This window comes from Lathamus discolor, chromosome Z, assembly GCF_037157495.1.
Source record: "Lathamus discolor isolate bLatDis1 chromosome Z, bLatDis1.hap1, whole genome shotgun sequence".
NCBI lineage: Eukaryota > Metazoa > Chordata > Aves > Psittaciformes > Psittacidae > Lathamus > Lathamus discolor.
The window spans coordinates 44,514,251-44,527,099 of record NC_088909.1 but is presented as its reverse complement, the minus strand read 5'-3'; the positions used below and the strand labels follow the sequence as shown (position 1 = coordinate 44,527,099).

General features: G+C 46.6%; 2 protein-coding genes and 1 long non-coding RNA gene across 6 annotated transcripts in view; 1 reads left to right on the top strand and 2 right to left on the bottom strand.

Annotated features, from left to right (window-relative positions):
• The window catches only part of YTHDC2 (YTH N6-methyladenosine RNA binding protein C2), a 33,352-nt gene extending 32,566 nt beyond the window's left edge, over nucleotides 1-786 (bottom strand). For 2 of the 3 annotated variants that reach the window (XM_065661130.1, XM_065661131.1), the window contains exons 1-2: nucleotides 496-786; nucleotides 34-124 (exon numbers count right to left, since the gene is read on the bottom strand). In XM_065661130.1, coding sequence (XP_065517202.1) covers nucleotides 34-124; nucleotides 496-676 — 272 coding nt within the window. In that variant the 5' untranslated portion in view covers nucleotides 677-786. The remainder of the gene's footprint in view (nucleotides 1-33; nucleotides 125-495) is intronic. The other variant, XM_065661133.1, reaches the window with a different exon arrangement.
• A 1,503-nt stretch (nucleotides 787-2,289) lies between these two features.
• On the bottom strand, nucleotides 2,290-6,830 carry LOC136005771 (uncharacterized). The gene is made up of 3 exons (XR_010608878.1): nucleotides 6,374-6,830; nucleotides 4,794-4,892; nucleotides 2,290-3,203 (listed from the first exon to the last, which is right to left on the bottom strand). It is a non-coding gene; the product is annotated as an uncharacterized LOC136005771 (long non-coding RNA).
• Nucleotides 6,033-12,849, top strand: part of MCC (MCC regulator of WNT signaling pathway) — a 221,468-nt gene continuing 214,651 nt past the window's right edge. Inside the window, exon 1 of one of the 2 annotated variants that reach the window (XM_065663559.1) lies at nucleotides 6,033-6,451. In XM_065663559.1, coding sequence (XP_065519631.1) covers nucleotides 6,315-6,451 — 137 coding nt within the window. In that variant the 5' untranslated portion in view covers nucleotides 6,033-6,314. The remainder of the gene's footprint in view (nucleotides 6,452-12,849) is intronic. The other variant, XM_065663557.1, reaches the window with a different exon arrangement.

Below are 12,849 nucleotides of genomic sequence, written 5' to 3'. Positions count from 1 at the left end.
AAAACAATAAATAAAAATCAGACTCCAACTTACCCTTTACTTTTAGATATCAGCCCAAGAGACTGACAGAGACGGTGAACAAATGCTCTTTCAGAACTAGTGAAAGAAGAAGGAAATTCCATTTCTAGAAAGGTATCAAAAAAAGCAAATTAACTACACAACATGCAGTATCCTTGACATATTAACTTAATGTTACGAGTTTTTCAATCTCCAAATCTATCATACTCTGCCGTAAACAACAGAATTACAGTATCTTTAACTATTCTACGACTCATATCTGCTAGCGGGCGGAAAGGGGCTGAGGAACTGCTTCTGCTGCTGAACCAATACCGAGCATTCGGGCCTAGATGCCCGTCACCCCGCTGCAGGCCTTATTCGGTGCCGGCCCAGATCAGGAGTCCACAGCCCACCCCCCCGCCGCCGCCACGGGCCCGCCCGGCGCGCACCTGCCTCACTCCGCCTCTTTCCCCTACGGCCGGGCTGTCGCAAACACACCTTTCTCCTCTCCGTACCGGAACCGCTCCAGAGCAAGGTTCACCGCGATCTCCACCTCCTCGTCAACGCGGATATCCTTCAGCCTCTTGCGTCGGCCGCGGCCCGCAGCAGGGCCGGCCGGAGCGGGGGTACCCGAATGCTCACCGGCCTGCCGTGGGGAGACGCTACTGGGCAGAGACATGGCCGCACGACCAGCGGCGAGTGCGGCGCCAGGTGGTGCTCCGGTGACCGCGAGGAGCGCGAGGAAGCGCTAAAGCACGGAGCAGCGCCAGAGGCGTGCCGCACAGCGTCGTGGCGTCACGCGCGGGGCAGGGCGCGCAAGTAGGAGCCTGTAGGAGGCGCGGTGGGAGGCGGATCTTCTGGCGTTATCCGCCCACCGGCAGCGCCCTCCTCTTCTCAGCTCCCGCGACCCCTTGTCTGCCGCTTGCGGCGCCCTCGTCCTCTCAGAGGTCGGCAGGCCAGCCCGAACAAAGTGGCCGCCGCGCGGCGGCTGCCCATGACCGATCCCTGGGCTCCCGTACGTCAGCAAACAAGGTGCTCAATGGCTACTTCATTATAGCTGGTTTTTGCGATGTTCAGCGTTGGCGTGTCAGAGCAGATCACATTTATGACAATACGAAAAGTTAAATTCTTTAGCTTAACAATGTAAGGATTCCTCCTACCATAGAATCACAGAATGGGTTGGAAGGAACCTTAATGTCATGTAGTTCCAATCCCCCTGCCAGAGGCAGGGACACGTTCCACTAGGCCAGGTTGCTCCAAGCCCCGTCCAACCAGGCCTTGAACACTGCCAGGGGTAACACAGCCACAGCTGCTCTGGACAACCTGTGCTACTGTCTTGCTGCCCTTGGAGTACAGAATTTTCTTCTTTATATCTAAACTGAATCTTTCCTGTTTAAGTCTAAACCCATTAATTACCTCTTGTCCTATCACTACAGTTCCTGGTGAAGGGTCCCTCTCTGGCATCCTTATAGGCCCCCTTCAGATACTGGAAGGCAGCTATGAGGTCTCCACATATCCTCTCTTCTCCAGGCTGAACAGCCCCAATTTTCTCAGCCTGTCGTCATATGGGAGGTGCTAAAGGCCCCTTATAATTCCTGTGGACCTCCTCTGGACTTGCTCCAACAGCTCCATGTCCTTCTAATGCTGAGCATACCAGAACTGCATACAATACTCTCAAGTGGGGTCTCACCAGAGCAGAGCAGAGGGGAAGGATCACCTCCCTCAATCTGCTGGTCACGCTCCTTTTGATGCAGCCCAGCACACAGTTGGTTTCTGGGCTGTGATCACACGTTAAAACCGAGTCATAATGAGTTTCTCATCCATCAATACCCCCAAGTCCTTCTCTGCAGAGCTGCTCTGAATCACTTCTCCACCTGTAGCTGTGCCTGGGACTGCCCTGACCCAGGTGTAGGACCTTGCACTTGGCCTTGTTGAACTTAATGAGGTTGGCACTGGCCCACCTCTCAAGTATGTCAAGGTCTCTCTGGATGGCATTCCTTCCTCCAGTGTGTCAACTGAACTGCAGAGCTTGGTTGTCATCAACAAATTTGCTAAGGGTGTATCAATCCCACTGCCCATGTCACTGACAAAGGATGTTGAACAGGATCAGTCCCAACACCAGTCCCTGAGGAACACCATCATCACTGGTCTCCATATGGACATTGAGCCGTTGACCACAACTCTTTGCGTGTGGCCATCCAGCCAATTCTTTATCCACCGAGTGGTCCATTCAACAAATTCATGTCTCTCCATCTTCCTTAGTATCAACAGTAATAAATGAAAGGTCATAACTTGTTTGAAAGAGTCATGTCAGAAATGTTTAATTACAAGCCCAGTTTTGTTACCAGTTCATGTGTAGCATCATCTTGCCTTTCTACAAAAAAACCCCATGTGATTCTGCAAGATTCCTGAGGCCCGATTCTGACCTCAACTTGTAATCTTGTGTGTATAACAGCTCACAGAGATGATAACTAGTTGTTAAGTTAGGTCTCATCTATATAGTTAAGAGTACGATGATGCCTGAGTGCAGGCTGCATGACAAATTTCTTAATACATAGCTTGCAACTTTTATTGCTGTGTTGATTCTCCAGTGTGGAAAGAAAAAAAAAGTGTAGTCACTCAAATAAAAAGACATGACACAAAGTACTCTGTGGGGATACACATGGAGAAAGAAAGAACTATTTTTACATACTCCTGCTGGAAAATAAAGCTGCAGCCTGAATTCACAGCTAATGTAACTGTTTATAGCATTACAGTAGATGTTAATCTGCCTGCAGGAGTTTAAGACAGGAACTCATAAAATACTAGTGAAATAAAGGGAAGCCTGACTTAGTAAATGAATAGTGTTTGAATTTAACATATTGTAAAGATGAGCGAGTACTGGCATGCTGAGCATGATTTTTACTATCTGCTTGTTTTGGTTTTGTTTTTTTTTTTTTTTTTTTGCTATCTGCTTGGTTTTCACTATAAATATACCTGAAAACTATTTCAAACAACCAATAAATCATTCTTCCCAAACTGCTGATACAAACTACAGAAGTCAGCATTTGGGCAACAAAATCTTCTGAACACAGAGTAGTTCCATGCTTCAGTGAAGAAGGAGGAAGATTTTCTTGATGTCCTGGATTCAGCAGTAGCAGTCATTTTTTCTCCTTCTTGGTAGCTGGTGCAGTGCTGTGTTTTTGACTTTCGGCCTGGGAACGGTGCTGATAGGACCAATGTTTTTAGTTACTTAGGTACTTAGTGCCCTAAGCCCACTTCTTGGGGCAGCTGTGCAAACTGGTCTTCTGTTTTGGTGAATTTACTTCCAAAAATACTAAGTGTGATTCTGTGCCACCTTTGAGGTTGCCCTCCAGCTGACTGGCCTGTGGAAGGAGGAGCGGCAACATCCTCCCTGGAGCCCATGGAATCCAAACATGCCCATACTAGTGTGGCATAGAGCATGCCTCATGGTGTGGTAACACAGGTTGAGCTTCCCATTAGTTATGTCTTCTCTCAGGCTTTTGAGAAAAGACCTTTACATACAGCTCTGTGCCAGCCAGCAAAAGAAGTGTTCTTTTGCATTCAGCCAGGTCTTCACCTAGTGTAACATTTTCTCTTTGATAAAAACAGTGGAAATCTCACTATCTTTGTTCTCTCTTCATAACTTCCTGGACACCGTGCGCCCTTCCTGCCAGGGACAGTCAAAATGCACTTCAGGAAGGATTGTACCTTCTAAGGCACAGTTTGTTCTCTGTTTTTACTTGGTTGGTTGGTTGGGTTTTGTTGGGTCTTTTTTTTTCGTTTGTTTGTTTTGGTTTGGTTTTGCCATCTGAAATTCACATTTATGGCTGCAGGAGTGAACTGCCACATAGTTCGTAGCAGACACCATGATGTGGGGAACTACAGCTTAGAGCAGTGTGATACAACCTTTTAAAAGTTAGATGTGGATCATGATACAAACCAGCAAACTCAGCTGGTTTTACTGCCTTGGATGCCATACCACAGCTAGGATATCAGCTGTTCCTACCAGGTAGAAGGAACTGGTGCAAGTGAAAATCAGAAAATCGAAGTCTGAAACTACTGCACTAGGTTTTCTTGAGACTTGCCTTGAAGACACAAAAAGTAACTACCACTGATCTCCCAGAAGGGGAAAAGCTAGCAAGAAGAACTCAGGTCATTAGCAAAGAGAATATAAGGAATGGATAAATTCCTGATCCACAAAGAAAGCTACTGCATGAAGCATGCATGCACAATGAGAACAGAATACAAAAATGCCAACTAGGAAATTTAGCTAGATTAGAGAAGATGTGGGAAATTAATTTTAAAAATAGAAAAAGTTAAGAACTGGGTGACTGTGAGGCTTGGCAGATTGCATCAGGAAGGAGGGAGGTTATTCTTGGAAATGCTCATTGCTGTGGTTTGGATCCAATCTTGCTACATTGGTATTGGTGGCTTTGCCAGGAAATTCTGTTTTAGGACTCTGTATGGTTAAAAATTTTAGTTCTTAATAAGAAGTGTGTGCTGCATTTGCAGAGTGTGTGCAAGAAATCCTCTGTGTGGTGTTGAACAGCTAGTCTATGGGATCTGGCAGAAGAAAATGGTCTTGTGACTGCCCAGCTCATCCAACCTTTATGTAAACAAACAGCTGCAGTAAACACCCCTCTCACACATGAGCAACATCCTATACAGGACTGAGAAAAGGCACTCACTAAGACTGAGAGTGAGACTATTGGAGGTCAAAAGATGGAACATGGTGTAAACCTTCAAGGATTACACAATATAGTCTGAAAGAAGGATACTTGTAATATTCTCACCTTTCATAGTCTTGAAAGAGTATGGGAAGTGTGTTTGCTTCATAGTCCAGTGCTCTGGTCATCCAGAAAGAACCAGCATGAGCAACCCGATTTGGAAAACTGCAGAGATGGAGAGTATGAGAGTGAGTGTGCACATGCTTCCACTTGCAAGTAATTTTAGTTAATAAAACACCATAGAGACTCTTTGTCTTGTAATGACTACTTAAGATACAATAAATATTAAGTTAGAATTACTGCCATCTCAGATTATACTTGAAAGGGACTGTGCAACAATATAAGTGTGATAATTCTGCTTACTTTACATATTCATGAGCCATTGTCAGTAACAAGGAAGATCAAGTTGTTATGTGGGAAGAAGCTGTCTCCAAAGACTGAAGTAGTAGGGGAAGGATAATATCTGATACTATGAGAGAAATGCATACCCATAATAACAAGGTTGTTGGTTTTTTTTTTTTTTTTTCCCCATATACATAAATAGGCTAGGAAAGACTTGGCTGACCTTATTCATCACGGGATGACGGAGTAAGAATTGTAATGCTACTATCAAACAGGCAAATGCTGTTCTAGGCCTCCTCAAAATAGGTATTTCCAGTAGAGAGAAAAGATGTTGCCAGTGGTGCTGTTGGTGTATCAGTTCTTTTCACATGAAAAAGGAGAAGAGGCTGATTAAAACTTAATTAGGTGTTGAAAAGGGTGCCAAGGATATGAAAGGAATTTTTTTCATCTGGCAACATTAACTGCAAAGCAAATTACTTTTTTCTAAATGCAAAGGAGACAGACGGGGATAGGTGTGAGTCATGAGAAAGTTTAGAGCACTATCTGATGATCAACTGCTGGAGCAGAAAGACAAATTATGTACTTTTGAAGTGAAATTTGACCAGTGGAAAGGAACTGGATGTCAGGAGGGGCTGGTCGCCCCAGAATGCTCCTACCATGATTGCAGTCATGGGCCTACTGAAGATGCTGGGGATTGTTGTGATTTGCCTAGAATTGGCTTCCACAGGCCAGCTCTAGTGAAACAGGCATCCTGAGACAGAGGGCAGCACCTGTCCCACTACAGAAGGAGAGACACCCGGACCACTGGACTGAGGTTTGCCCAGCACTTGGTATCTGGACTCCGGTACCCTAATGATGAGGGCAGCTGTCCCTGGCGTGGCCAAGCCACTCTCTCACGGTGCCGCCGTGGCTTCCGGCACCAGCAAGGAGGAGGAAGGATGGCGGCGACCTACAGAGGGGAGCGCGCAGCGACCACTGTGCTTATTCGCCGTGTCGAGGCGCTCAGAGGTAGTACCATGGCCCCCGGGGGTCCCGCCGCTGCGGGAGGCGGGGCTCCATCTTGCACGGCCCGGCCTCTTCGCCCCCCCCGCCCGCCCCGTGTTTGCGGGCCGGGTCCACGCGGTTGGGCTCTCTTCCCGGCTTTGTGCTGCTGGCCGTCCTCTGCGGGCTCGTTGCGACCGAAAATCTCGGGCACCTAGAGCAGTCTCGCCTCCCACTCCGTCCTCTCCGGAGCTGCTGGGGCGCATGATGGCGGCGGCAGCTGTCGCGGAGGTGAGCAGCGCCAGCAGTAGCAGCAGCGATACCTCTAGTACGGGCGAGGAGGAGAGGATGAGGCGCCTCTTCCAGACCTGCGACGGCGATGGGGATGGCTTCATCAACAGGTAGCGACAGCGGGAGGAGGTTCTTTGCGGCACTGGTACGGAGCCCTTCCGTCCTTCCCCCTCTCTGCACCTCCCTCCCTGACCACCGGTGAAGCCGCTTCTCAACTTGGCGAGTTTGGGCAGTTCGCGGAGCGCAGATTCCGCCGACCGGTGGCTCCCGAAGAGGGGCTGAGAGCATGTCTCCGGCTGTGCTTCCGCACCGAGAGCTCTGGAGGCGCGCAGGGGAGGCAGGACAGGCACCGGCGGGCGCACTTCCACTTCTGCGGGTCTGGAGAATCACGCCTTCTTAACCTTGGCGGTGTGCCTGACTTCATGCATTAGGCAGGTGTTTTTTGCAAGAAAACAAACAAAGCTGGTCACAGGTAATCTAGGAGTAACCTTGTACTGGTCTACCAAATCGTCTGTTTCTTTAACGTTTTCAGCAATATCCTTTTTTACGCAAACCATTTTAAATTCCTCTGCTGGTCCCCATTTAGTTTTGGTATTGTGACCCGGGCCAACAGATTTTGAAGGGGTAAGTGGTGAGCGTGTAATTTGCAATAAGTAGTTGGAAATAAGATGTAATGAAGTGTTCATGTGTCTAGAAGTACTGACAGTGTGTTTTTATCAGGACTAGGTTTTGTTGGAAGGGTGTTTCTGGAGCTAGTCTGCTGCTCTCACACCACATCTTAAAAATACTGAGCTAAAGGTGAGATTTGCCACAGGTGGTGGGAACTTGTATTTTCAAATCAAATGTATGCTAGTTGCATTGGTAGGTAGCTCTAGAGAGCTGAGTCAGACAGGGAATTTCTAAGTCTGTCATCTAACCTGAAACCTAAGAATATGACTCTGCTAAAAGGCTAAGTAAACTTCAGTCGCCACTGTCATCTCTTTGGAGCCAGAAAGTTGTTGAAAATTTGTATCAGCTGGCAGTCACTTTAAAAATTAAGGTTCATGATATTTCTTATCTAAACAGCTCCCCAGACTTTCCCCCTTCTGGTGACTATTTTAGCAGTGTATTTCAGAAATGTAAACTTTGTAAATGCATGCTTTCTATTTGTTTACTGTCTTCGTGGAAATTACTCTGATGTATGAAAACAGGATGTTCGCTGAAAAGCGTACAGTGCCTCCTCAGGCACACTTGCTTGTTTGTATTGTGATGCTTTTCTGCAGTGTAAACTCAATAGACTTCTGTATATTTATAATTTAAAGATCTTGCTGAGGGAATGCCAATGCTTTAGTGCTTGAGAGATGCTACCATGACCTTTCTGACTGACTTTTCTTTTTTTGCCTAAGTTTTGTTCCCAATTTGTATTCTGTGTATTTCAAAATGCGTGTTTTGGAATGTTGGTTGAACAACACTGCTGAAAATTTTGAAAGCTCCAGGACATATCCGAGGAGGGACACTGGATTCAACAGGTTGAAAGTTCTTCAAGAGGTGGTCCATTGTTGAAGGTTCTAATAATTTACTTCAGAAAGTACATGTGCCTTCAAGGCATGGCATTGCATGGCAAAGCATGATCAAGCTGGCATGGGCTTGATCAGAGAAGGTATTGTTACTGTCTTCCCTTAGTTTTCCATATTTGTGGGAAGGTAGTGAGTGAATATTTAACAAATGATCTTTGACATGATAGGGAGTCATTTACTTTTTTCGACTTCATTAGTTGTCTTGCAAATGAAATGCATTCCTTGCTTTGTGTAGTGTCTCAGCTTCCCTCATGATCTATTTTGTGGCAATGGCTTATGCAGAAGCAGGCTTTCCCAGTGGTTTTTGGGTATATTTGCAGTATGTACCGCTGTTGTCTTACAGACAGCTCTTTCTGATTCATGAAAACACAGCATCCGTATTAAAAGTATAGCAACAGGAATTTTGTTGCTTACAGTCATAGTGTTTAGGTATTGCATTTTGTTAATAATGACAAAAAGTTATATTTGCTTTCACACTGAACTTAATCATGGCATTCTGTGCATACTGTTTGTCTTGCTTCTGCTTCTTATTTCTTTGTACAGGCCAGTTGCTGGTTTTGCTGTTCCCTCATGCCCTGCTTCCTTGGACTTTCCTTTGCTCATCCTTGACAGACAGCAGCAATTTCTTTGTTGTTTTCCTTGTAGCTGCAGTGGAGATGACAGGCTGACTTATGCACATTACTGCACCTTTTACAGCAGGTTAATCATTGCAATAAATGCTTGAGGAGCTATAAAGAGCCATATAAATAGTTAAAAGCAGAGAAGCCAACACTGCTTCCTTGTCCTTGTGGACTTTTGTTAGGTTGAGCCTCTTTTTCAGAACTTACTTATTTTCAATATAATGGGGTTGAAATTTGCAGTTTTGCAGCTCTTACTCAGCATAAATTTTCGTATCTTTACAAATGAGTATCCTTTCTCTTCTGCTTGCAGGGCTGAAGCTTGGCTAGTAATTTATTTGCCTAACACATGTAGCAGTTTGCTCATAAGATTTCTGTCTTTCCGATTCCAGAGATGGTATGGAAGAGAAGATCTTTATTCTTGCAGCAAAAGCAGGCATTTTATAAGCATGTTTATTTAGTTCATATTGCATGGGGAGAAAAGCTATTTGCATTCCTATTGAGGTAACATGGTGTCTCAGCTGTGGAAATGCTTTGTTGTGCATCAAACTGTAAAACTCTTCAAATAATAGCATGGAAGTAAAGGCACAGATGGAGAGGAGGAGCAAGTCCTGAGATACCAATTTATTTTCAGGCTTTAAATAGCTAGGAGGATATGAAGGGGGCCTGTAAGGATGCTGTGGAGGGACTCTTTATTAGGGACTGTAGTGACAGGACAAGGGGTAACGGGTTCAAACTTAAACAGGGGAAGTTTAGATTGGATGTAAGGAGGAAGTTCTTTACTGTAAGGGTGGTGAGGCACTGAAATGGGTTGCCCAAGGAAGTTGTGAATGCTCCATCCCTGGCAGTGTTCAAGGCCGGGTTGGTTGGTGGCATAGTTTAACATGAGGTTTCCCTGCCCATGGCATGGGGGTTGGAACTAGATGATCTTAAGGTCCATTCTAACCCTAACAATCCTATGATTCTATGAAAATGATAAAGTGCAATTAGGTGAATACCACTGGTGGTTATAACCCAGAAGCACCTGAATGATGGGGTATGCAGTGTTAAGCCTATGTATCTGAGGAACTGTTGTGGTTTAAACCCAGAAACCATGCAGTCATTCGCTCATTACCTTCCCGCCCTTCCTCCCTCTGCTCCTGAAGGGATGGGGAGGAGAATCGAAAGAATGTAACTCCCACAGGTTGAGGTAAGAACAGTCCAGTAATTAAGGTGTAACACAAAACCACTACTGCTACCACCAATAAAGATAAGGGAAATAACAAGGGAAGGCAATACAACCGCTCACCACCTGCTCACCGATACCCAGCCCAACCTGAGCAGTGATCTAGCCCTTCCAGGTAACTGCCCCCAGTTTATATAGTGGGCATGACGTGCTGTGGTATGGAATACCTCTTTGGCTAGTCTGGGTCTGGTGTCCTGTCTCTGCTTCTTCCCAGCTTCCCCTCCTCCCTGGCAGAGCATGAGACTCAGAAAGTCCTTGGTCAAAGTAAACATTACTGAGCAGCAACTAAAAATGTCGGTGTTATCAGCGCTGTTCCCAGGCTGAAAGTCAAAACCACAGCACTGCACTAGCTACTAAGTAGAAAAATGACTGCTACTGCTGAACCCAGGACAGCATCATGTTTGAAATGTGCATCCTGATGTTTTACAACATCTAGCTAGTCAAAAGTACTAAGAAAACATTTAAGTTTTAGCTTGCCAGTTTGTACTTTAATGGCTTTTGCTTCTTTGGGGATTACTATTGGTTAGTGTCGTAGTTTAAACCAATCCACACAGGTTGTCCACTCACCCCCCGACCCTCCCCACTCCCGGAGGGATGGGGAGGAAAATCAGGAGAATGCAACTCCCACGGGTCGAGACAAGAACAGCCCAGTAACCAAGGTACAACACAAATCACCGCTGCTACCACCAATGACAATACTGATAAGAGAAAATAACAAGAGAATACGATACCACCGCCGAACGAGTTCGACCCCCCCGAAGAGCGAGAGCCTGCCCCTTCTGGGTCACTTCCAGTTCCCCCTCCGGGCATGACGTGCTGTGGTATGGAATACCTCTTTGGCTAGTCTGGGTCAGGTGTCCCGTCTCTGCTTCCTCCCGGCCTCCCTCGTCCCCAGCAGAGCATGAGACTCACAGAGTCCTTGGCCAGAATAAACATTACTTAGCAACAATTAAAAACAATCGGTATTATCAGCTCTCTGCCCAGGCTGGAAGTCAAAACACAGAGCTTGCACCAGTTACTAAGAAGGAGCAAAACGGCTCCTGGTAAACCCAGGACAGTATCCACCCCTTATTCCATACCATTCACATCATGCTCAGATCCCACATTTTTCAGTATACCATCAGTCTTATCTCAGTACACTCTTAGTGCATAGACCAGTCCTTATAAAGCTGCTGAGTCCATTTGGTCCATGATGTCAGGTTCCATCCCTTGTAACAGTCTTTTCAGGGCAGGAAAAACTGTGTGCAGTGTTGGATTGTTGCCTGCTGGTGATGATTCTTCACTGCAGAACTTGTCTGGTTCTATCAGAATTCATTCTTTGTTGGGATGACGGTTGGAGGGAAGTCAGGGCCAGTCACTGGTAACCTGAAAACATCTAATTGATGGTCTCTAAAAGTATTACACAGCAGGCAACAGCACACAATTAAGTTCATTGGCTGTTTTCCCCTAAAATCAAATCCCCCTGAGGTATACATCGGACTTCCCCGTTTTCCTGCATTACCCACCAAGTATATCCGGGTCCCTGAGCAAAAGCAATCCCACGAGTGGGTTTGCCTTTACCTGAAGCAGCAATAACCCAGACTGTCTTCCCCAGCAAATTCTTCATATGCACCACAGGAACTTTGTCCCCCTCTACAATATGTAAAAGTTCTGACTGGGCTGGGCCAGCTCTATTGACCGATCCACTAGTGTTAACCAACCAGGTGGCCTTTGGTAAGTGTGTATCCCAATGCTTGAAAGTTCCCCCACCCATTGCTCTCAGTGTGGTTTTTAACAGCCCATTGTACCGTTCGATTTTCCCAGAGGCTGGTGCATGGTAGGCGATGTGATATACCCACTCAATGCCATGCTCTTTGGCCCAAGTGTCTATAAGGTTATTCCAGAAATGTGTCCCATTGTCTGACTCAATTCTCTCTGGGGTGCCATGTCGCCACAAAATCTGTTTCTCAAGGCCCAGGATAGTATTCCGGGCGGTGGTGTGGGGCACAGCATATGTTTCAAGCCATCCGGTGGTTGCTTCCACCATGGTAAGAGCATGACGCTTGCCTTGGTGGGTTGGTGGGAGTGTGATATAGTCAATCTGCCAGGCCTCCCCATATTTGTACTTCAGCCATCGTCCTCCATACCAGAGAGGCTTTAACCGTTTGGCTTGTTTAATTGCAGCACATGTTTCACAGTCATGAATAACCTGGGCAATAGTGTCCATTGTTAAGTCCACCCCTCGGTCACAGGCCCATCTGTATGTTGCATCTCTGCCCTGATGGCCTGAAGTGTCATGGGCCCACCGGGCCAAAAATAATTCACCTTTATGTTGCCAGTCTAAGTCCATCTGAGCCACTTCAATTTTAGCAGCTTTATCCACTTGTTGGTTGTTCTGGTGTTCCTCAGTGGCCCGACTCTTGGGTACATGTGCATCTACATGGCGTACCTTCACCACCAGGTTCAGGGCAGCGATATCTTGCCACAGTGCAGCAGCCCAGATGGGTTTACCTCTGCGTTGCCAGTTGCTTCGCTTCCATTGCTGCAACCACCCCCACAGCGCATTTGCCACCATCCATGAGTCAGTGTAGCGATAAAGTACTGGCCACTTTTCTCGTTCAGCAATGTCCAGGGCCAACTGGATGGCTTTCACCTCGGCAAACTGACTTGATTCGCCCTCTCCCTCCGCAGTTTCTGCAACTTGTCACCGAGGACTCCATACGGCTGCCTTCCATCTCCGATGCTTTCCCACAATACGGCAGGACCCATCAGTAAACAAGGCATACTGCTTTTCACTTTCTGACAGTTCGTTATATGGTGGAGCCTCTTCAGCACGCATCACCTCCTCCTCTGGTGACATTCCAAAATCTTTGCCCTCTGGCCAGTCCATGATGACTTCTAGAATTCCTGGACGACTAGGATTTCCTATTCGAGCACGCTGTGTAATTAGTGCAGCCCATTTACTCCATGTAGCATCAGTTGCGTGGTGTGTAGAGGAGACCCTGCCTTTGAACATCCAGCCCAGTACAGGCAACCGGGGTGCCAGGAGGAGCTGTGCTTCAGTGCCAATCACTTCCGAAGCAGCTCGAACCCCTTCATAGGCTGCCAGTATCTCTTTCTCAGTTGGGGTA